The sequence below is a fragment of the Acomys minous genome (genome assembly GCF_964271855.1).
Source record: "Acomys minous genome assembly, chromosome: 14".
Classification (NCBI taxonomy): Eukaryota; Metazoa; Chordata; class Mammalia; order Rodentia; family Muridae; genus Acomys; species Acomys minous.
Genome location: NC_140496.1, coordinates 82,053,787 through 82,077,279, shown reverse-complemented (window position 1 = coordinate 82,077,279; position 23,493 = coordinate 82,053,787). Strand labels below are relative to the sequence as shown.

Here is a 23,493-nt window from a genome sequence, read left to right as displayed (position 1 = left end):
CCATTCCCATTGGGTGTGTTAGGCAGAGTTCTCTTTTCTCCTTGGGATCTATAAATAATAAAAACTTCTTTTGTTGCTACAAAAAAAAAAGATTTCTTAAAACGCCCTGTTTACTTTTTTTAATAGACACTGACTACTTCAGCTTTGGCCAGGATATAAAACAAAGTCTGTATGCACAAACTCCTTAAAAAAATACAGACAACCAAGTATAACTTAAAATTTTATCTGGGATATTGGTGACAAGTGAGTATTAATTCACTTATTTCTAATTGTTTTTTCTCTTAGCTTTTTATAAATAAAGCTTTGAATGGACATGGAAAACTCTCTGGTGATTCTTACTTCATCAAGTGGACACTAGAGGGAAAGTTACAGAAGCAATTATTGCAGACTGTCTTTAAAACTTACAAAATACTGCATTATGCTGTAATGGAGCAGAATATGCCATTCTGCCCTTCTACTCCTCTATAGAACTTTCACAGATTTACTTATCTCGCAGTAGCTATGCCAATCCATGGCATGCATGGGCACCTCATGAGTATGCCCATCAAGTGATGCCAATTGTTCAGGACTCTGTGTCGAAAACAGGAGAGCGAGAGCCCCAGATAGCAATGTGCAGCAGTTTCCTGGGTTAAGAAGCAGCTGCAGCCCGGAAGGTTGGGCATTAAAACTGACACCTTCATAATCAGCACCACAAGACAAACCTCCAGACTTTCTCAAGCACATCACCACATACTAAGAAGTCAAAATGAAAATGAGACTTTAGAGCGGGCAAACCCCACCAGGTCATCAAATATGCACATTAGGGACAATCCCACCCTCCCTTGTAGGGAAACAAAGACGCATCATGGTGACTACTACAAAGTAAGCAGTGTACAATGTGAGGATCCGGGGCTAAAATGATCTAATTCTGTCCTGTGTACTAGGAATAAAAATCACACAATATATAATTTACATCACTTTTTGTCAGTTTTCCTTATTTCATTCAACTAGAATATTTAATTTAATGATTAAACATGGTTTTTAAAAACAGAACTACAGTAATCGCTCAGACTGATACATCCTTGACATGAAGTGGTTGTTCTTCCACATCTGGGCCGAGTTAATTTTAAATAATGGTTAAATCAAGCCCTTCCTAAAAAACGTGCTTTCTCCTCCTCACAGGGTCACAACCTTATGTCACTTTCGTACTCGGAAACTCGGTTCTCTCTTGCACACCAAGCTATCTAAACTGTAAGACTTTACCTGAATGTGTACACTGAATCAGAGGTATGGTCACTAATTCCTACAGTGTCTTGTAAGAGGGTATCGAAGGTATAAACTTAACTTTGATTTGTGTTGCTTTCTGGTTAACTGTTTTGCTTTGTTTTGCTGTTTTGAGTAAAGACCTAGCTGAATAGCCACAGGTGGGCTGAAACTCTACATTAACTGGCCTGGCCATTTGCAGAGATCCTTCTGCTTCGGATTACACCAAGTCCAGCTTTTGAATGTCAGCGTGTAAAGTATTCACTCCATGTCTAGGTGAATACACAAGAGAAATAAAAACCCACATCTACACGTGTACACAAAATACTCATGGCAGCATTATATAAATGGGGGGGGGGGGAGGTCAATTCAACTACCAAAAAAACCAGTGGACAAATGCATGAATGGATAAACACATGGTAAAGAACAGAACCCTGTTTAGCAATAGAGCATGCTACTCTGCTGAGTCTTGAGAAAACTATGCTAAGAGAAAGAAGAATGCCAATCACGAAAGGCTAAGCAATGCATAACTCTATGAAGCCAGAAGGCAGATCAGCAGTTCCCAGATTTGAGAGTGGAGAATTAAGAATGTGAAATAGCATTTGGACAATGAAGTTCCCTTTAGTGTACCAAAACCTAAACTCCATGCTGTCCACCTCAGCCCAATTTTATTCTTCTTCTCTCCATGTCAGTTACAGATTGTAATTGTTGTTTTAGTTGTGAGTCCTAGGCCTCCTTTCCTTCCCATCAGCAGGTCTTATTTCCTTTCTCTAAAACTTACTCTCTGTTTTCACTTGAACCCTCACATCTCCCATAGATTGCAGAGTAAAAGGCTCTATCCAGTCTGTCCTCTGCCTACGACCTAGCATAATCATGCTTTCTCCTCCTTGCTCATTACGCTCCAGCCGTGTTCACTTTCTTTCTAGCCTTATGTAAGCTTTGTGTCACCTTCATCCTGTGTCCTAGAATGACCTTCCATTCTATTTTCTTATGGTTCATTCCTTCTCATTATAAATGCTTCAACTTAAATGCTACATGCTCTGAGACGCCGAGGTAAGTTATCTTCATATGAGTTACTATGGAATTAATAAACATGCTTATTTTTCCTTCATAGCACCAAATAGCACTCTTCTGACTAATTGCACTTCTCCCACAGAGCTTCTTCATTGTACCTTGTATCTTGTATCCCTACAATCAAGACCTGTACCTCCATCTATTATGTACTCAATAGAAAGCTACTAGCTGATAATGAGTGACATAAGGGGAATAAGATAAAGCTCAATATCTCTTGGAAAACGAGAAAACAAAGTCCAGGTCCTCCAAAGTTGCACCATAAAAAATAATCAAGTTCTACATAAGTGAACCGAAAGAGAAGGAGGGAGGGAGGGAGGGAGGGAGGGAGGGAGGGAGGGAGGGAAAGAGGGAGGAAGGGTACAGGAAAATACAAGTGAGGGGTTAACAATTGGGATGTAATCTGAATAAATTAAAATTTTAAAAAAGAGGAAAAAGGATGATGTCTTCTTTTCTAGAATAGACTGTAACTGAATGAGAAATGGATTGTTAAGCAGAGCAAAATGTAGACATAAGTATACACTAAACATTAATATAAACAGTGATGGAATAAAGAATGGGGGTAACAACAAAAACAATTTTAAACATTTTATGTAAGAAGAAAAAAAATCAAGCATATTCCAATCATACCTACATCAATAAGAATCCTTGTGCGTACCTTATAACGTTGGCCTTTGTTAGTGAACTTGGAAAACCAAAGTGAAAATGAATAGAAGTCTTTAAGAAGTCATCGACCATACTAAGACAGTTGGTAAAACTTTCTGGATCAAAAGTTGGTGTCATCATAATTTTGGAACCAGAGAGCCAAATCAAAAAGAAAGGAGGGGAGGGTCCAGGAAACAGGCAACGTACATGAATAGCATATATGAGTAACGAGCCTTCTGTAACCATAGTAACAGAACCAGGGTGAACCAGCATTTGTCTTTACAGTAGTTAAATATTATTCCTAATGTACAGTAATTTTCCTCCGTAAACTTTCCTACTGATAAAATCATGCACAACCTTGGTGTATCAAAAGCTGCCTACAAGGTCTTGGCTTATGGAGGTAAGGTGAGTGGGCTATCAGTAGCTAGGTTTGATTGTGAATCAAACATCTCCCAGGTTTTATTTTCAGGTTGAAGCAGCAACTGTTTTTGTTTTCACTCTAGTTTTAAATCCAAATCGCATCATTCTAGAAGTTACTCCTAGATTTTTTTTTTGCCAGTATTCTGCTTTTGATCACCTCCATATTTCATCTCCATTGCTAAAAGCATCCTGAAAATAACATGAGAGCATCTGTATGTGTGGTGGACGGGGCTTTTCTCTTACCTGGCTTCCATTTAATTTCCAGCTGTTTTATTCTCATTAGCTATCCCAATTAAGGGAAGTAATGTAAGACTGAAACAATAAGTTTTTCTCAGAGTCTTTTTTTTTTTTAAACCCAGATTCCTTGTAGTTGCCTTGCCAGGTCCTAAGTAGCAAGAGTCCCTTGGAGTGCTCTGAGGCAAATGCCATCATCCTAGCGTCACCTGCCATCCCTCAGGTTGCTGTCACCACGGCAGCTTCTTGGTAGACTTCTTACTACCGTCCCAGGAGGCCACCCAAACTCTTGGCTTGTCTAATTTCAAATTCTCATACCAACCTCCTCCTGGACTCTGCGCCATGAATTTTCTCCTCTTCCTTGTGGGACGCTCTTTTTCAAATCATGCTTAGCTTGACGTTACTTCCTCTGGCTCGGGTAATCACTGCTATGCATGTTCCCTATGCCTGGTCACCATGTTCATCAATAAGTAAGGTTTTTGCAGGCTACCACCTTATTCATTCGTTTCAAAAAATACTTATTTTTTTTTAATCTAAGTGGCAAATGTTTATTATTTTTTCCTGCAATGTACTAGGTTTTGAGGAAGAAAAAACAGCATAAGGCTAATGGCCCAATCCATACAAGTTTGTTGACGGAACTCCTTTAATCCTGCTATATGGTAATGCAAGGTCTTTGCTTAGTCTTCATTCTAGGTAGGCTAGCCCTTTCTCCATCAATTAGCAAGGAAGAAAACACCTTACAGGCTTGCCAACCTGTAAGGCAACTAACTCCTCAACTAAGGGAGGCTTCCTCTTCCCAAATACCTCCATTGTGGACAACAACCAATGAACACACTCACTAGCCTTTGCGAAAACTCCCTTCCCCGGAATCTGGAGTTCAGTCTTCCCTCTTTGTTTTGTTTTGTTTTGTTTCCCTACCTTTCTGATGCTTCCCTTTCTCTCCTCTAAACCAGGCCCACCTCTTTGTTTCATCCACTAAACACTTGCTGTTCCATAGAGAAGAAGACCAGGGCTTGGGGAGGTTGGGAGGTTTCCCCCGAACCACAAGGAGAACGAAACAGTGTTGAATCCTGGCAACCTGATTTCAGAACCAATGCTGCCAGCATATGCAGCTCATGCCCTGCCTCCAAGCGTCTTTTCTGAAGGACCACACCCAGTTTCCTAGGCTCTTTTAGGCACTGAATCCTGAACCTAGCTTTTCTGTCTTCAGCACAATTCATCTTCTGTCACCAAGATCAATTGACACCTCTCAGCTTGTTGTATGAAAATGACAGTCTCTCCAGGAGGATGACTTAGCCTTGAAACCTCACTCATCATTTTCTGAATCTCAGTGTCCCTCTTTCTCTGTGAGGCAACCTGACCAACTCACTCCTGCTACGTAGTGTCTTGGATGTCCTCTGTCATGTGTCTCGCAGACAATTAGAAGAGTCAAGGTGGAGGGGATGAAGTAGGATATGAAATATCTCCAGGATAGGACATTTTTACAGGATTACTGATCTGAAGACAGAGGAAATTGCAATCCAGGTAGTCACTTTTGTTCCCAGAATCTCTCTGCTGTCGCAGCAGGAAAATATGTTATCTGTTCCTAGACTCTGGAAGGAATAGGAGGTGTGTGGAGATATGGCTGTGACAAGCCACTGAGGGGAGGCAGATGAACATCCCTGGGCACAGGAATGCCTTGCGTCCCTCAGCCCTGTTCCAGAAGAGCTGTAGATCTCAACTAGAGATCCCTGAGATCCTTGGGTGACAGAAGCTAAGTAAGCATTAGTATGAGCTGTAAGAATTGCTCAAAGAATCATTTCTCACTTCCTCCTTCCTTTTTCCCCTAAGCTTATTATAGACAATCTGAATAAATCATTTGTATGCTAGGGAGAAATGAAATTATACTCTAAAAGCCATGAGACATTTTTTAAACTGACCCTGTGTGTGGTCAACGTAGATTTCTAATACTACTGTTTCTAAATTTTGGGTTAGCTGATTTGGGTTATTTCGAAGAATACTTTAAAAACATTCTATCTGTAATATATCTTTTTAAAGATTACAGAAAGTCAACTAATGTTAGTTCCAGCTTCTAAAATCATTATCATTTAAATCATAATTATCTCAGTGGTCCATGAGCCATCCTCACTCAGGCCATGATGCCATCTCCATTTGCCATTGGAGAGTGCCAGGCATTTATGATTATCACGGTGGGCGCACTAGTTGTCCGCCAGTGTAAAGCATTACAAATGTTTTTCTTGCAAACAGAATTAAGTAAGATTAAGTTAAATCTCACTTTGCTTTTTCCTGCTTATACCACAGATACATAGGAAGCAAACGTCAGTGTTGACTCTGAGAAAGTTATTTCTAAAACTTGTTTATAACATTGGAGGAAAGCGGGTCATGATTCTACCCAAGTTTGGAGGGCAGGGTTGGCTACCAACAGTCACCGCTTCTTGTGGAAGTAGAACTTCCCTAATCTTCCCAATGGCTGTGTCATTTCTGAGTCACTATCCTTTAATTGACAGATGGCCTTGTGCTCTAACCCAAAGCTCTTTCCTCCTGCTGGGCTGCTTCATCCAGCCTTGATACGAGGGTTTGTGCCTCATCTTATTGTATCTTGTTCTGCTGTGTCCCACTAGTATGGGACACAGGGAGAAATGGAAGGAGGGGAAACTGCCATCAGGATGTATTGGAAAAAAATGAGAAAATTACATATTTGCATTGAATAAAACAATGATCTTTCTTTCCCCTTTAACTAGGAATATGAAAACCTTAATGTGAATAAAACTAAGAGCTCTTACAAGGTAATTTTTATTATTTTTAAAAACAAAGGAAAATTAACATGGCTGAGCCAGTCTAGGGAGGTTAAATGTTTAAACTTAAGTCATCTAAGTGAATGAATGATTTTTGTTTCATTATTTAGTAAACAGAAATAAGAAAGTTTGATGCTCTCACTGTGTAAGCCTCAGCTTCTTGGGGTAGGGTGGGAAGAGGCGGGGGTGGGGTGGGGAGAGAGAGAGAGAGAGAGAGAGAGAGAGAGAGAGAGAGAGAGAGAAAGGAAGAGAAGAAGAAGAAGAAGAAGAAGAAGAAGAAGAAGAAGAAGAAGAAGAAGAAGAAGCAGCTGAGTGTAGGATATAAAAACTCTGGGTTCCTAAGCATGTACTAGCAAGACTACAAGATAACAGACTTTGGGAGGCATTAACTCCCCCATGTGATCAGGACAGATCAGGGAGAGGTCTTCTAGACGCAGGAGTTTGATGCTAACTACCACCCATGCGGCTTAGGTGTCTCAGCCACCTTCGGCTTTAAATAGACTCCTCCAATAACTCTTGCAACAGTCACAGAATATACTTGCAACTGCAGACTCAGTCTTCCGGTTTATCGACACAAACAGCGTTCTCTCTAGGGCACTATTATAATACTTGATTTTTAAAACTCTAATTATTTTCAAGTCCTCTGTTTTCCTCTTAGTTGCTCTTACTGTTTTTGTATTTTGCTCCAAGGCTAAATAAAACAGAATGTGAGGTTGATAAGCGGTGGGTTGTGGCTCTCTTATCAGCTGTTCATCCTTAATGACTCAGGGCTGTAAAATCTCAGGAACCACCTTATTGTCCTTCCCACAGAGCCTGCCACTTCGTGATTCACAGAGGGGAAAAGAACTCCACTTCCCTTCTCAGGTTTCTGCATGCTTTCATGAAAACTACATTCCTCATTCTCACTTTCTGATTTGATTGTTTTTTGTTTTTGTTTTTGGTTTTTGGTTTTTTGAGACAGGGTTTCTCTGTGTAGCCTTGGCTGTCCTGGACTCCCTTTGTAGACCAGGCTAGCTTCGAACTCACAGCGATCCGCCTGCCTCTGCCTCCCGAGTGCTGGGATTAAAGGCGTGCGCCACCACCGCCCGGCTCTGATTTGATTGTTTTTTGGGACTATTTTTTCATATTGTCTTGCTTGTTTTCCTGTCTATTCAAAACTGATTATTTTCAGAACCCAGGGAAGATACCAGCTCCCCAAAGAAGTTCCCCTTGACCCTTCATCAGCCGGACAGTTCTCTCCACAGAGCCGGGACCAGGACAGCACCTTCCTTGGCCACTCACAGCCCGTGGTGATTGAGTTGCTTCTGACCTATTCATCTTGATGGAAGCCTTTGTCTTTCCCACTTTACTTATCTGCAGTGGGAGAAGGACTTGGCAAGAACTTATTTTTTCCCATTAAAGTGAAATTGAAAGTTAGAACGTAATTCTTCAAAATTGCCAGCTCTCTGTGTCAGTGCTTCTCCTCTGTGAGCAGAAGTTAAAGCAGACATGTGCATGACAATATAAAATTATCACCCGGTGTTCACGCACTCACTGATGCACAGTTCACTTATTCACAATTCAAAAGCACAGAGACATGTTGTAATATTTAGTAAAAATACACACCAAAATGTCCAGTTGAAAGAAAGAGTGAGAGAAAGAAAGAGGGAGAGGGAACGGGGGAGGGGGAAGGAGGGAAGGAGGGAAGGAGGGAGGGAGGGAGGGAGGGATGGAGGGAGGAAGGGAGGGAGGGAGGGACCAGCTTAACTTTCACCCAAGCCTGATGACTTGAACTCAATCCTTTTCCAAAATTGCTTCAAACTGTCCTGCGACCTCCCTAGAAAGTAATATCATTGGCACACAAGCAACACAAAATAAATAAACATGATTTTAAATTGCTAAAATAAAAAATTGAAAAGAAATAAAAACCAAAATGTTATCAGTGCTTGTTTGGAAAGACATAAAAATATCCCTTTTTAGTTATTCTATATTTTTCTAAATTCTACATCACTATAGGTATTTTATTCTATAATTATTTTTAAGTGTATTTATAAAAAATTAATAATTTCTTTCAGAATTATGCCCAATGTTTGTAACCACCTCTGTTTAACAAATATTAATATATAATTTTTAATATAAGAATGTCTTTTTATTAGAATAATAAAGGATTCATAGTAGGTAGTATCTTTAAAAATGCTTAAAATTTCACCTGACCTAATTTCTATAATTTCTCCATATTGAAACCATTAAGAAACCATCAAAAACATTATTGAAATCTTTCTACAAAGGACTTTTTATTCTACATAATATATAACAGAATGCAGCATATAATTTATCAGAATCCATTAGACTTGTATCTCTAGTTTTTCATAAATAGGCTGTAGCCTCTTAGTCTTGTAACTTATACAGAAGACAAATGCGCAGCTGATTCCAGAGCCCTTGAACCAAGGGAACAAGTTCATCTTTCCTTTTAGCACACTTCTAAAGTGACAGAGAAGTGGATGTATCAACTGGCCTCTAACTGCCATTACTAAAATAAAAAAAATTTAAATAAAAAACAAAGAATACCTAAGCAAACAGCATCCAGGAGTTGTATATACAAAACTCTATATCAACAAAATGCTTTCAAAATGAGTTTCATGAATAAACGAAAAAGTGAGTAATCGCTTGCCTTTGTAGAATGGATCAATAATTTACAAGCTCATACATTTTAAAGTAATATAATGATGACATAAGTTTGGCAGTATTGAATTGGGGCTAACGGGCATTAAAATGCTACCACACTCCTGATTAACAGACATCTTGTAATGGAACAAGAGGGAAATACCAATGAGAAAATTCAAGAAGTATGCTCAAGAATGTAACAGGAGAACTGAGGAAATAACATGTGAATCGGCAGTTAATTTTTGAAGTGCCTGGGTGCCGGGTGCCGTGTGACATAAAGCACCAGCTCCATTGTCACTTGCCCGTCACCTCTCTTTGAGGTCTATTCTAAGAGGCAACATTTCATTGAATCATTACCTCACTCATTTTTCCACTCGTTCTACAGTGACAGGTCCTTATGAGGTGACATTATGATCACCACAACGGACAGATTTGAATATAACTTAAGAATCTCCAAACTGCAACATGTATAATTGCAATCAAAGAGGAAAAGCACCCGAAGTGATTCAAAAGACAAAAGGCTGAAAAAGGGGAGGGGAGGGAAGGCATTTCTGGGTGGGGGGGGGGGAGGAAGGGAGAGATGACGTCATAGGGAGGCAGCACCTGAATTGGACCTTAGAGGAGGAAGGTTTCAACATGTGCTCACATTTCACATTCCATCCTTAGGGTGATACCAGACCTTCTTGTTCCTCTGTATGGTAGCCTCCTTGGCCTGGACAGCTATCTCTTCCTGGTGTTAACTCAAGGCACAACTTCCGCAAAGGTCTTACACCTCCTAACAGCCCTCTCACAATTCTGTATTCTTCAGGTTGACAGCCAGCCCAGTAGATCAGGAGCTACTGGAGCAGAGTTCTCAACCTGTGGACCCCACCCCCACCCCACCTACGTTCACAGGGCTCACCTAAGGTCATCCAAAAACACAGGTATTTACATTACGATTCATACCAGTAGCAAAGTTACAGTTATGAAGTAGCAACGAAAATAATTTTAGGGGGGGGGGGAGTGGCAGTCCCCACAACATGAAGAACTGTATTCAACAGCCACAGCACTGGGAAGGCTGAGAACCACTGCTCTAGAGGGTGTCTCTACTCTGTATGGCAAGAACGTATTAAGAACAAAGTCGCTCTCTAAGGATGAACTGAATGAAAGTGTATGTGTTAAAAATGTAACAACAGTCAGCCATAAAGCCTGTCTGGGAAGCTACTGGAAAAGGTTATACCCAGCCAGGCTGGGTGTGGTGATACATACCTGAAATCCCAGCACTCAGGAAAGCAGAGGCAGGCGGATCTCTGCAAGTTTGAGGTCTTGAGTGCAGGATAGTCAAGGCTACACAGAGAAACTCTGTCTCAGACACCCCCCCCCCAAAAAAAGGGGGCTGTAACTGAGCTCCAATTGGAAGGAGTTTTTACAAACACTATAGAGGCAGAAAATATGTTGAGATGGGGTAAGGAAAAAGACAACCACAGGTGCTTGAAATGTGGGAGAAATCCGGACACTATTCAGGGAAGAGAGCAGTGGGAGATGAAATGACCCACTCATGGTTTGAAGTGGAAAAAGCAGTGGACACACCTCTAAAGCGCAGCCCTCCAACTATCACAAATTGTTTAGTTCACCATTAAAAGTTCACATTTTAACTTAACTACAAATAGCGTAAGATGACATAACTCAACCATGCACAGACTTTAAAGGGTAGAATGATATTTTTATAAACTTGCTCATGCTATATTAATTATTTAAAAAACATTTCGTTTTTATTTCTGTGTCTATATATGCCCGCATGTGTGCATGCAGGTGCCATGGAGTGTAGAAGAAAACCTCTAATCCCCTGAAACGGAAGTTACAGGCAGGTGAAAGCTGCTCAATGTGAACAGTGGGCCCTGAATGGCAGGAGCAGCAAGTGCTCCTAACTGCTGAGACACTCCTCCAGCCCTAATTCTGTTTTTCCGAGGCAGGGTTTCCCTTGTTTTTCTGAGACAGGGTTTCTCTGTGTAACAGCCTTAGCTGTCCTGGAACTCTTTTGTAGACCAGGCTGGCCTCAGTCTCACAGAGATTCATCTGCCCCTGCTTTCCGAGTGCTGGGATTAAAGACGTGGGCCACCATGCCCTGCTTTCCAGCCTTAATTTTTAACAAGCGCATTTCATAGAAATCATTTTTAATTCTTCAATGCATATACATCATACTAATAAAATTTCTTCAAGGATGTAGGGAAAAAACAATTTGCTTTTAAAAATTCCAAATATTTTGTATATTTTGAAGGCCTTCACAGAAGAGGTAAAATGGTATTTTATTGCTGCTGTTGTTGTGTGTGTACAGGAGTGTATATGAAGGGCAGAAGACAGCTTTGTGCAGTTGTTTCCCTTCATTCACCCTTACATGGAGTCTAGGGATCAGATCAAAGTTAACTTGCCAGGCTTGTGGGATGAGCACCTTTACTCATCCAGCCATCTTGCCAGGTCAAAATAATACACTAAAACATACACACACACACACACACACACACACACACATACACACACACACACACATACACACACACACACACACACACACATGCCTTTTATTCTATGAGTCTATATTATACAACACAAAACGAAGTACAATTAACCTATATAATGAGTATGTAAATCTTCCATTACTGAAGCGCTTCCAGTTAATTAGAAATGAGCCGCACAGCTGATAAGGGGTTTCACTCCTGAAGTCATTAGGGACAGCAACTGACTTTTGAACCGAGAAGGGATAAGGATGAGCAAGGCGCACACAGACAGCTTCAAAGGCACAGGAAGCAGCAGCCCCGTCACAGAGTCAACTACAGGATCTTTGAGCACTTGATTATCATCTCAAAATTAAATATGTGTGTATATATATATATACACATATATATGGGATATAACTCTATATGCTAAAATTTATGAAATAAAAAATTCCAAATCCCTATGTAATCTAAAAGCAGTTGAGAGCCTTTGGTGGAAGGATTAACTGTTAACCAATGTTATCATCCTGTGTCATCTGAATGCCTGCACTGTTCCTGCTACACCTCTTTTTTATAATGTACATTGGATATGACTTTTTATTTCCTTTTAATTGCTCCACTCTTTGTCTATGAGTCTGACACACTCAACACTACTGTTGAAGAGGAAACTACAAAACAACCAAACGTCGTCTGTCCTCATGGGCGGCAACACAAAATGAACCCGAAGGCCAGAATGGCTTCCCCAGCCCACCTCTCTCGCTCTTCCTTTGGTTCAATGGCTGCTTTTCTCTGCAGTAAAAAGTGCAGCCTTCAGAAGAAATCCTAAGGCTCCTTGCCAGTCTCACACACTCTTCCGTAGCTACTTCTCTAGCATTTTGATAACATTTTCCACTGTATTATTTTTCCGCCTAGAAAGTAACACAGAGTCACAGAGTCGTCTGCAACTTCAACTTGATCTTACGTTACCATAGTGATTAAAACACTATCTTTTCTCGCAAGTTGGAATTCTAAATGTATTTTCCAAAAAGTATCACCCATGGCCCTCACTGCGATGGAAAATGTAAAAAGGAGAGACACTGGCCTTTGTATGGAGCCAAGTACATACATGCAAATACACAGGAGTTCAGTTCTGGACACCAGCAGCCCATGATGTAGGACACTGGAGAGTTGGCCTTTAGACTAAGAGAAACTGGCTTAAAATACTTCTCTCTCTCTCTCTCTCTCTCTCTCTCTCTCTCTCTCTCTGACTATACAAGGTCTCATGAAGCTCTGGTTGACCTCATAACACACAGACAAGCATGGCCTTGAACTTTGGAGTTCTGGAACTACAGGCCTACACTATCACTGTGCCTGGCTTATCCCAGGGCTTCCTGCATCCTAGGCTAGCACTGCACCAGATGAGTGACAGCTCTCCAGCCCCACCCCCGAAGCCCTAATTTACCCAAGGGCTTATGCAGTATGGACTGAGCAAAACGAAACCAAGCATCGTATGGATATGCACCTGTCTCATCTACAAGCCACTCTGAGTACCGGCTGAGAGCAGTGTGCAATTTCTAAATCCTTATTGACAAAGATGGCGTTATTGACTGGGAGAGTAACACAGTATCAGAAGAGCGAGGTGGCTGGCAACTGAGCACAAAAACTGATGAGGTTCCCTGGGCTTGTGTACAATTACAGAACACATCTTAGCTGCAATCAGAGCAGTTCTGTCAGCTAAAAACTGCCCTGCTTTACTTAAAATAGTTCCATCCCAAAGGGCTCAGTTGCATACAGCTCAGTAATAAAGCTCTTCTAGGCTAATTTGTTCAAGGCCCTGAGTTCAACCCCCAGCAGCACAATAAAATAAATAAAATAGCTGGGTGTGGCTGCCTATACATATCTTCTCTGCTCTAAGAGACTAAGAGTTCTAGCAGAAAAGTCTTAAGCCACACCGAGCAACCCACTAAGTCCAAGTCACCCAAGACTACAGAGTGAGCTCCTGTCTCAAAAACCCCTAGAATGCAAAAAAGAAGGTAAAATAAAAAACATTGCATTTTTAAAAAGCATAAATACACGGTAGTAACACACTGTCACTTTCTTTCTAATCAGATCTTTCCTCCATTCTGAACAGCTTCTTCACATTGCAGGGCTGGGCTTGCGGGCGGGGATTTGTGACTTTAAACCTACACTAGGAGCAAAAGCTTTCCTTGGTCTCTGCAGGCAGAAATCATCTTTTCTTGTTTTAAAAACTTGTATTATTTCATTCATGCTAGAATGTAACACATCTTCAATGATGCCTATTTGTGTCATCTTTAGTTTCTTAGTATTCTGAGGGCTGTAATTACACTCAAAACTAATGCTTACTTAACTAAGTCATATGTGAACATGTCCAATAACCTATAAAAGGAAGTGAACTATAAGTTGTCAGCAGATAGACAGGTGGTAAGAATTTAAAGCCTGCTAATACTCCACTTAGTGTGTCTCAGGGCATTTTCCTAATGTGGTGTAACAAACTGTTTAACACAGATCCCTATGTAAACCACCATGAATTAATTGCCACTAATATATAAAAACATGGTAAACTACACTGTATCCTAATAAAATGGAGGGGAAGGAAAAACGCTGAAAAAAATATCCCAACATGAAGGACCATATGAATTGGCTCAAGGCAAACACTTTTAAGGATAATATGCTAAGAGACTCTCAGTATATGATTGCTATTACCTCAAAGTCAACATAAAATGGATTCATAAAAGATTGTTTACAAGGTGGAGAAATGGCTTAGCAGGTAAAGGTGCTTGCCACCACGCCTCCGGATAACCTGACCTCCACTCAGAAGCCACATGATAGGAGCGAACCCATTCCCAAATGTTTTCTTCTGATTTACACAGACACCAACTTGCTTGTGGATGAACACTCTCTGTCTCTGTCCGTGTGTCTCTCCTCTCTCTCTCTCTCTCCTTCTCTCTTTCCTTTTCCTTTCTGCCTCTCTCTTGCACACATAATAAATAAAATGTCTTTTTGAAAGATGATTTATTATTAAATTTTCACATTGATTTCATTTAATATTTCAATGAAAATAAAAATGTTCTCCTAAATGTATAAGCAAAGGTGTTTTGTGGGTGGGTAGTCTCACACAGTCAGGGAGACACTGGCAGTATTTTAAATATCACAGAGAGATATCTGACATCACACTGGTTATTAAATCTGTCTTAATAAAGCATTCTGATTATCTCCTGGATATGGATTAAAATATTTTAATCCTTTAAAATAGCTTCACTATCAACAATAATCTAATTCACTTGTTGAAGAAAATAAATATTTACTATTAAGGCCCACCAAACAACATATGCATGACTCTAAGGAAAGAGTATTCTCCACACTCAATAGCAACAATACCTAAATGAGCTCACGGAGACTGTAGCATGCACGTGGCTTGCACAGGTTCAAGCCAGAGAGGCCCCAGCACTGAGAGAGGGACTGGGACATGGGATCCCACCCCTAACCAAGAAGCTACCTGCAACTGACATCTGCTTGAAAAGAAAAAAAATTAGTTTTCTTCAATGGCGTTTCAGTGGATATATTAACCACTCATAAAGGTAGGTCCAACAATAGATGGCCAACACAAAACAAACTCAATGTTATTTTTATAGACTTTTTTTTTCTCATATTGCCTCGATTGGGTATTTTTTGTTTGTCTGCTTGCTTGTATGTTACAGGTTTCAATTTTGGTTTTTTTACAGTTTTTTTTTTTTTTAGTGTGTGTGTGTGTGTGTGTGTGTGTGTGTGTGTGTGTGTGTGTGTGTGTGTTTTGCTTATTTTATTCTGGTGTGTTTACGGCTTTTGATTGTTTGCCTGTTTATTTTCTGAAGAAAGAGAAAAAGTAGGAGTTGGGTGTGTAGGAAGGTGGGGAGGATCTGGGAAGGGAAAGTGTGATCAAAACATATTGTATGAAAAAAAAACCTTTTCAATAGAAAAAAAAAGAATACAGATCTGGAGAGATGACGTAGCAGTGAAGAGCACTGGCTGCTCTAGCAGAGAACCCGGGTTCAGTTCCTAACACCCACATAGTAGCACAAACATCTCCAATTCCAAGGAAATATGGGGGCCTCTTGCATCAGATATGCATGTGGTTTGAACCCACATTTATGAGGGGAAAAACACACATAAAAAAAAATATTTTAAAGCAAAAACTGACTAAACATAGAAACAAGACACAAAATAATATGAATAGCACATGATACTTCAAGACCTACATACAGAATAAAACTAACTTTTAATTTTTTCTTAAAAATGTTATTTTTTTTTGCCTTGCTGTTGTTGTTCAATTGGTTCCAAATAGCCAAATCGACAAGGTAGGATTGGAACTTCACTAAATCTATCTAGTCTCAATTTTACCTTTGATTCAAGCAAGTAGGCATAAAGGTGAAAGAATATGATACCTTCTTAACTCCTTGGATGCCAAAAACAGATGTAGCAAGCCTTGGTTTTTGACAACTTTCTTAAAACCAAAAAGATTATTTCAGGTTTACATACAACACTGAATTTATATACATGGTCATGTAGTTTCCTAAAGTCCTGATCCGTGTTCTAGTAATACTAAGAAATTAGGAATTAATAAAATTGGCATAATAAAATTAAGACGAGGTATGAAATTACAGAAATATAACTCATTCATTCATTTTAGCAATAGAGTAAATGTAAAAAATAACTTGTAAGTCTTAAGTTACTTCAAGCTTATAATTATTTTTCCTTTATGAAAAATAATAACTCCAGTTTGCTTGTTTGTGTAGTAGTAGTAAGGGCTTTCTAAGGATGGAAACACATGTAGAAAATGAACATCAAAATGTCATCACTGCTGCTGAGAAGTTTGAAAATGTGCCATCTAGCACATGAACTGTTTCTGAAGGGCACCAACCTCCTGGGTTGAAAACTGTTCCTCACATCACCTAGTAACAGCTTACAGCTCTAAACACGCCCAGATGACAGACAAAATGTCTACCCTGCAGCAAGTAAGCATTTGACAATTGTCTGGATCAAAATGACAGAATATCTAATTCCTATAATGAAGACATGAGACAAGTTCTACTGTCACCCCTCACTACTCACTAATCATGCCTCATTAAAGCAACTTTTCAGAATCCATAAATTACATACAATATCAAATGTTCTCCTCTTAGGAGCCTTTTAAAAACACGTTAACGAGAAGCCAAACAAGATGTACTGAGTCTGCTGACCTACATGCTCAATAACACTAATACCAAATGTTCTGTGTGTATAAGCAAATGAAAGCAAAAGAAATTCTGCAACAGACTCTGAGTCTCCCAAATACGGTATGTGTTTGTGACTAACAGTAAGAGAAAGATGCAATGAGAACTGTCTGCTGAGGGCCCATTACAGTCTAGGCACAGCACAAGGCCTGAGTGACAGCAGAGAAGGATGTGCAAATATGTGCAGAATTCAAGCCAAATGTTTGGCGATTCTCATCATAGCCTGGAATTTATTGATAAATGGCACTTTCTCTTTTTGTCTCCTACAGCTAAAGAACACTGGTTGAGGGCATACAACACAGTTCAATGGTAGTGCGTTCGCATAGCATGTATGAGGCCCCAAGTTAAATTCTTAGCACAAAGGGAATTAAAAAAAAAAAATTAGTTGAGTGGTAGAAAAGTCTTTTTTTTTTAATTTATACCTTAAGGATTAGATATTCAAAGGCATGTTATGTTCAATAATATAAACAAAAAGTTGCACAAAAATTGTCCATTCCACAAAAGTGTCTGATGGAGCTCCCAAAAATTATTTTCTTGGGGAAAAAAATTAAACATATTATATTGCAATAAACTCTGTATATGCCTTTGAATGTTTCCCACTATAAAATGTTCCTGCAAAAACCTTTATACTAGATTATTTTAAAGGTACTGTTAAACAAAAATTTAGATCATATATGTCTTAATATTTATGTATTTTTATTTTATGTGTGTGAATATTTTGCCTGTTTGTAAGCCCGTGTACCACATGCATGCAGTACTCATGGAGAGCAGAAGAGGGCCTCAGATCTTCTGGAACTGGGGTTACAGACAGTTCTTAGTTACGATGTGGGAGCTGGGAATCAGACCCTGGGTCTTCTCCAAGAGCAACAAGTGCTCTTAACTGCTGGGCCATCTCTCCAGGCTCCAAAATTTACATTTTAAAACACAGTCTCTAAGAATACTTTACAAATTTCAGTATGTGCTTGCTCTCAGCAATAATCAAAGTACTTAAATGCTTGACAACTAATGTAATGAGCGTGTGGCATCCCAGTTGTTCTGTCTTGAAGCCCTTCAACGTCCTCAAAGCTGTATGCTTGAATGGTAGGTCAAAGGTGAAAGCATCATGCTTTCCTCCAAAGAATTTATGATTCAATGTAGGTATAACTGAAACAAATGTATACCCTACAAAATAAAACTATTCTATAACCATCTCTAATCGTGTGTTGATATAGAATAATTTGCCAAGCACTTTGTAGGAAATTACTATGTTCTTTACAAATAATTATAATAAGTAAAATTGGCAAGATACTTTTCAATTTAAGGCATGGTTCTCACCAAATTCCCCAAATTCCCCAAAACATCTCATGGGATTTATTGCATAAATTTTACCACTTTATTGATGAAGATTCTAAGATCTTAGAAAACTACATGATTGGGTCAAATTTACACACTATGTGATTAAGCCACTATTTGAATTAGGCCACATCAGAACTGTCACTGGATCAACAACATTCAAGTGCTTTTGTGCTAAGACCTCTTATCCAAAGTAATGCATTTGACCCTTACCATATAATAATGGAAGCTGATAGTCACTAAGTGCATACTGTGTGGTAGGCACTTGTCTACACTACACACTAAACCAATCAGATCAATCAAAACCCTATAAGGAAGGGTTCCATTTCCCCCCATTTTACAGATGAAAAGACAGAGACTCGGATTCAAATGGGTAAGTCACCCAAGACCACATGGCTAGCAGGTACAGGAATCAGGATTGAAAGCCAGAGCATATCATTCTGGGGCAGATGATATTCTTAGGCGAAAAAAAATAAATAAATAGAGCAGAGGCAGAGGCTGGAGAAATGGCTCAGCAGATGAGAGATCTTCCTGCTCTCACAGGCAACAGGAGTTCAGTTCTCACTACCCATACCTGAGGGCTTACCACCACAGGGATCAGATGTCTGTGGCCTCCAAGAGCACCTGAACTCAAGGTGTATGGGCATGCGCGTGCGCGCGCGCACACACACACACACACACACACACACACACACACACTACTAAAAATAATAAAATACAAAAACTAGCAAAGGAAGACGACAAGAACGCCTTCTGAGTCAGGAAGGCGTCTGCAGAAGCCCAGGACCAGTAGATGAGGGACACTGGGAGAATGGACTGAGAAGGAAGTGCTGGAGGCCGATCAGGCTGCAAGTACTCCCCTCTCATAGAGAAGAAAGGAGCAAGCAGAGACACCTACACTGCCAGTCTGATATGGGGAGCAGGAGACGAAGTGGATTTAAAAAAAAATGTTGACCCTAATTTAGAAAGTAAGAAAAAGGGAAGTACCAGACTCACTTGTTCTGAGAGGCAACTGAAAGCCACTAAAGGGTTCAGATTAGGAAAGGTAACCCCTCCCCCAAATTGATAGCCCACCACTACCAAAGTCCCTAGCACACTAGAAGAAGTAACATAATGACAGAATGTTTTCCGTCTTCCTCTTCTTTCCCTTGAACTGGCATTTATACTTCTGCACCCCCTTGTCATAAAAAAAAATAACAACAACCTTCGAATGCAGTGGAGGCTCAAAAGGGAAATGTAATTAGCATAGCATGCTCTCATTAGTTTTCACACCAGCACACTATGGTGCTCCTGGTCGGTTTAGCACATAGCTTTTCTCAGAACTATAGCAAATCTGATAAGTAAAATTACAACAGAATTCCACTGAAACGAATAAATAAGCTGAGATCTAAAGTACACCTTAAAAGTAGAATTTGAAAATCTATTTACCAGAGTGGGGGACAAAGGCAATGATATCCAGACATCCTTAAGTGGTGTGTCTTAAAAGATATATTCAGCGAGGAAAACTAAGTCTAATGGAATTTCCTCTCATTACTTAAAATAAACCAGGTCACTGAGATGGGTCTGCGTTATGGTATTCTGTTCGTTTTGAGTCCGGTTTAATTTCATCAAACCATAAATTCCCTTGGAAATACCTTAGGAAAATGCCTGCAGCCACTGTCACACCAGCGTTTCAGAATGCGTACTTTTTCATGATTTTATATGTGTTCTTAGCTCACGTCAATAGCTTTAAGTATGAATTATCTCTGCGGTGTAAAATATGTTGCATGATCTGGTGAGAAATTTAGTTCAGAGAACCAAGAAAAGGCCTAGCCTACACATAGTCAAAATCAAGCTAACTTCCTAGATTACAGAAACAATCTCTTTTTACTTCTCAAAGCCACTGAAGTTAAATATACCTTGATGTATTAAGTTCAGCTGTAACTACAACTGTAATATGCATTGAACTGAACCATGACCTATTTTTTGTCTCAAAAGTGAAATGGAATCATGACAGTTATGAGACTTACAGTTTTTCCATTCTACGATCCTTCTGAAAGTTATTTCACACTAGAGCTAAAAGCAAAAAGCACCTCATGACATTTATTTGCTTTGCAAGATATTTATGTCACTGCTCGTAAGAGAGCATTTTAATAAGTCGTCTATAACAATTACAGTTTTACTTTCAAAATATACAGCCCAAGAGGCATATGGCAAGAAAAGATACTGTGTAATACGATACCTAAGTCTAAAATTCAATTATAACTACATGTTATATTTACTTAGCAGACACCAACAATCCACACAACAAATACAAAATTAACATATATAAATAAATGTGGTTTAAAATACCCACCCCTAGCAGAAAGCTTTTTGGTGTTGATGATTTTGGCAGCATACTCTTGTCCAGTAGGAATTTTCATACATCTTCTCACCACTGAGAATGCCCCCCTGGAAACCAATAATTAGCAAGTCATCAGTATAACCATGCCTGGTGCCCACTTAGAAACTTACAAATTAGACCATTTCTTTTTAGCGGTCTGTCAAAGATCAGTATAATAAAAGCATTTTCTAGAAAATGAACAGTTCCTCCCTGGCAAGCCGGGTCTCTTTTAATGCTGAGGAATAAAAGTAATTTTAATGGGCTCCAAACACATTACTAATAAACAAACTAGAAGGAAATGCCAATTATGATCACTCTTGTTTGCACATGAAATGTGAAAGCAGTTCGTAAGTCATACTCATAAAACACCAAACGCTCATAGCAAACCCTGTAAAGGGCAGAGCTGGGGAACAGAAGCAAAATAAAAAAATAAAAAAACAAGAAGCAAAGCAATACAAAAATCTGCTGCCTGTTTATTTCGGTAGGAAACATAATTAATGTGCCTCCGAGAGAGTAAATATGGCGATTGTTTTCATTAAAACATAAATCTCGAGCTCACTGGTGTGCTTTTACAGATCCTAGGTAAGGTGATTTCACTCTGCCTGGTTTGGGCTGGGGGAGGGGAGAGATTTGAATTAAGCTGCTCTTCCGACATGTCTCCATGTTTCAACAGCAGATCATCTATAAAGATATCATTTTCATTTCATTTAAAATGTTTACACTTCCTTTTCTGCAACGGTAAGAGAACCTACAGCACACACACAAAAGCATCCTTTCCCTAATAGTCGAAATTAGCCATAGAGGGACTGGTTTGGGGTTTGATGCTTAGTAAATCAACACTCTCGGTTGGGTCTCTGGTTGCCCCTGTACAGATCTTCAGTAAGTACTCTGTCTGTCCCTCCTTAACGTGTCCAAGAACTTCTGGCACTTAAGTGGAGGAGGTCGTTTTACACAACGCTAGGCTACCCTTTGCAAGCGGTCTCCGAAGCGGGGGAGAGGGGGGGCTGTTCCTCTGCCTGGATAAATCCTCTCAGAAATGATGTGCAAGCAAATCCTAGAAGAATGACGGTGTCGTCTCGTGCAAAGGATAGCGGATATAGGGCAGGGGCGTGAGTTCTGTCGGGAGGCCCTTTTTCCTGGACAGAACAACTACTTGGATGCCGAACCAGACTCTCCACCAAGCCAAGTTGAACTTTCGGCATCGATAAACATGGCACACCATCTCTGAGAGCCGAGTGCTCATCAGCTCATCCGATCCTGGGTCAGAACCGCAGACACACCGCAGGCAGAGCAAGAAGCATCTATTTACCGAAAATGTGTAAATGTTGCGTTTTACATGCATCTCCTTTCCTCTCCGAACACACATTCACACTCGCGTGCGCGCACACTACTCAGGATGACAGCTACAACTGCAGAGATCGTAAATTCACTAAGTCTCCAGTGGGGAGAGGTGGAGGACCTGAGGAGGTGGGCTGGGGATTTCAGGGCACCCGCCACGGCAAGGCAGGGGTTTCCTCCCCTCTGTGCCCCACCCGACCCAAGCCATGGGTCCGTCACCCCGCCTCGGCCCGCGGGCTCCCCTGTCCCTACAAGGGAGACGTGGGGTCGCAGCGAGGAGATGCCAGGCAAGGGACGCTTACTTTCCGAGCTCCTCGAAGAGCTGATACTCGTCGGTGAACCGAGTGCATGTGGTGGTCGAAGCCATGGCGGGCTCTGGGCAGTGCGCCGCTGGGAGCGCGACCGGCGACAAGCGAACAGACGCGGCTTCCCGGGACTGGCGCCGCCGCGCTGTCACCCGGGGCCGCCCTCACTTTCCTAGTCCGAAAGTAGCTCGCCCGCGAGGGAGTGCGCGCAGGGGCGGGGCGCGGGGCGAGGTGGCCAGACCTGCCCGCTCCGCGATCCCTCCTGCTCCTCCTCCTCCTCCTCCTCCCGCCGCGGGGCGCGGGGCTCAGCGCTCCCGAAGGGGCCGGGGCGTGGGGGTGGGGGGGTCCGGCAGGAGGGGCTGCCGTGGACACCGGAGCCGCACGGCAAGCGCACCACAGCTCCCGAGGTGGCGGGCGGCAGCCGAGAGTGAATACCCCCGGCCCGTCTGCTCCAGCTGGCGGAGGAGACGTTGGTGGCCCGCGCTCCCCACGGGGCCGCAAGGCTGGGAACCCGCGCGGCGACGGAGTGCGCTCGGCTCAGGCGAAGCTGGCCGCCCCAGCTCCTCCCCGGCGCCTCCTCCCGCCTCTCCCCGCCCTGCGAAACCCCCTCCTCGCCGGCCCCACACCTCCCTCTAGCGACACCAAGCCGCGGCCCTCCGGGCTGCTCTCCCTGCAGCCGTCTAGGGAGATCAGAGGGAGGGGGTGTGCGGAGCACCGGGGAGCGCGCTTAGGGAACCGGACCGAGGTGTCGCAGTGACCCCGCGATGGATCGGGAAGATGCGGGGGGGATAACTCGTAGCTCCCACACCCGGGGTGTCTCTATGCCGGCCATTGAGGCACTGCAGGCTACAGTGCCAGGGAAGCCGAGAGAAGGAGGGATGCAACCGCTGCATCAGGGCGCGGTTCGCGGTTACTGCCCCCCCAACCCGCGTCCTACGTTCCCCCCGGTGTGCAACGACGGCTGGGGGCTGCCAGCCCTGGCCACCTCTGCAGCGCCCCGCTGTCCCTCAACTAAGGGCGAGGACAGCCGGGGCGCCACGTTTCACTTCAGGTTTTACTGTCACCTTTTTCTCCCTCCTCTCCCGTTGTTTTCCCGACTCGGGCAATCCCCATAAGCATTTGCTTGGCCATAAATCCTAACAATGATGAAAAGCAAAGTCCAACGCTCCGCCACACCTTCTTCCCTCTCCTGAGTTAACTACCCTGTAACCTCAGCAAGTTCTGATAGTAAGAAGGGTTCTCGCGAGATATCCCACTCCGGGGGCGAAGGGGTGGGGCCGTAGGAAGGTTGGCTGTGGGTCACGCGACCCAGAGGGGTGGAGTGACGTCATCACAGTCACGTGGGCGTGTCTAGCGGGTTTCGCTTTGCTTAGGGAGAAAGGGAGA

General features: G+C 41.8%; 1 protein-coding gene and 1 long non-coding RNA gene across 13 annotated transcripts in view; one reads left to right on the top strand and one right to left on the bottom strand.

Annotated features, from left to right (window-relative positions):
- Positions 1-22,677, bottom strand: part of CAMK2D (calcium/calmodulin dependent protein kinase II delta) — a gene marked incomplete at its 3' end in the record, with an annotated part of 237,778 nt that extends 215,101 nt beyond the window's left edge. For 8 of the 12 annotated variants that reach the window (XM_084757615.1, XM_084757606.1, XM_084757614.1 and 5 more), the window contains exons 1-2: positions 22,105-22,674; positions 20,438-20,532 (exon numbers count right to left, since the gene is read on the bottom strand). In XM_084757615.1, the coding sequence (XP_084613741.1) occupies positions 20,438-20,532; positions 22,105-22,169 (160 nt within the window). In that variant the 5' untranslated portion in view covers positions 22,170-22,674. Of the gene's footprint in view, positions 1-20,437; positions 20,533-22,104 lie in introns of all 12 variants that reach the window. The other 4 variants (XM_084757609.1, XM_084757608.1, XM_084757610.1 and 1 more) reach the window with 4 other exon arrangements.
- LOC311583772 overlaps positions 1-23,493 on the top strand; it is a 671,074-nt gene that overhangs the window by 220,584 nt on the left and 426,997 nt on the right. The gene's annotated exons all lie outside the window — the stretch shown is intronic.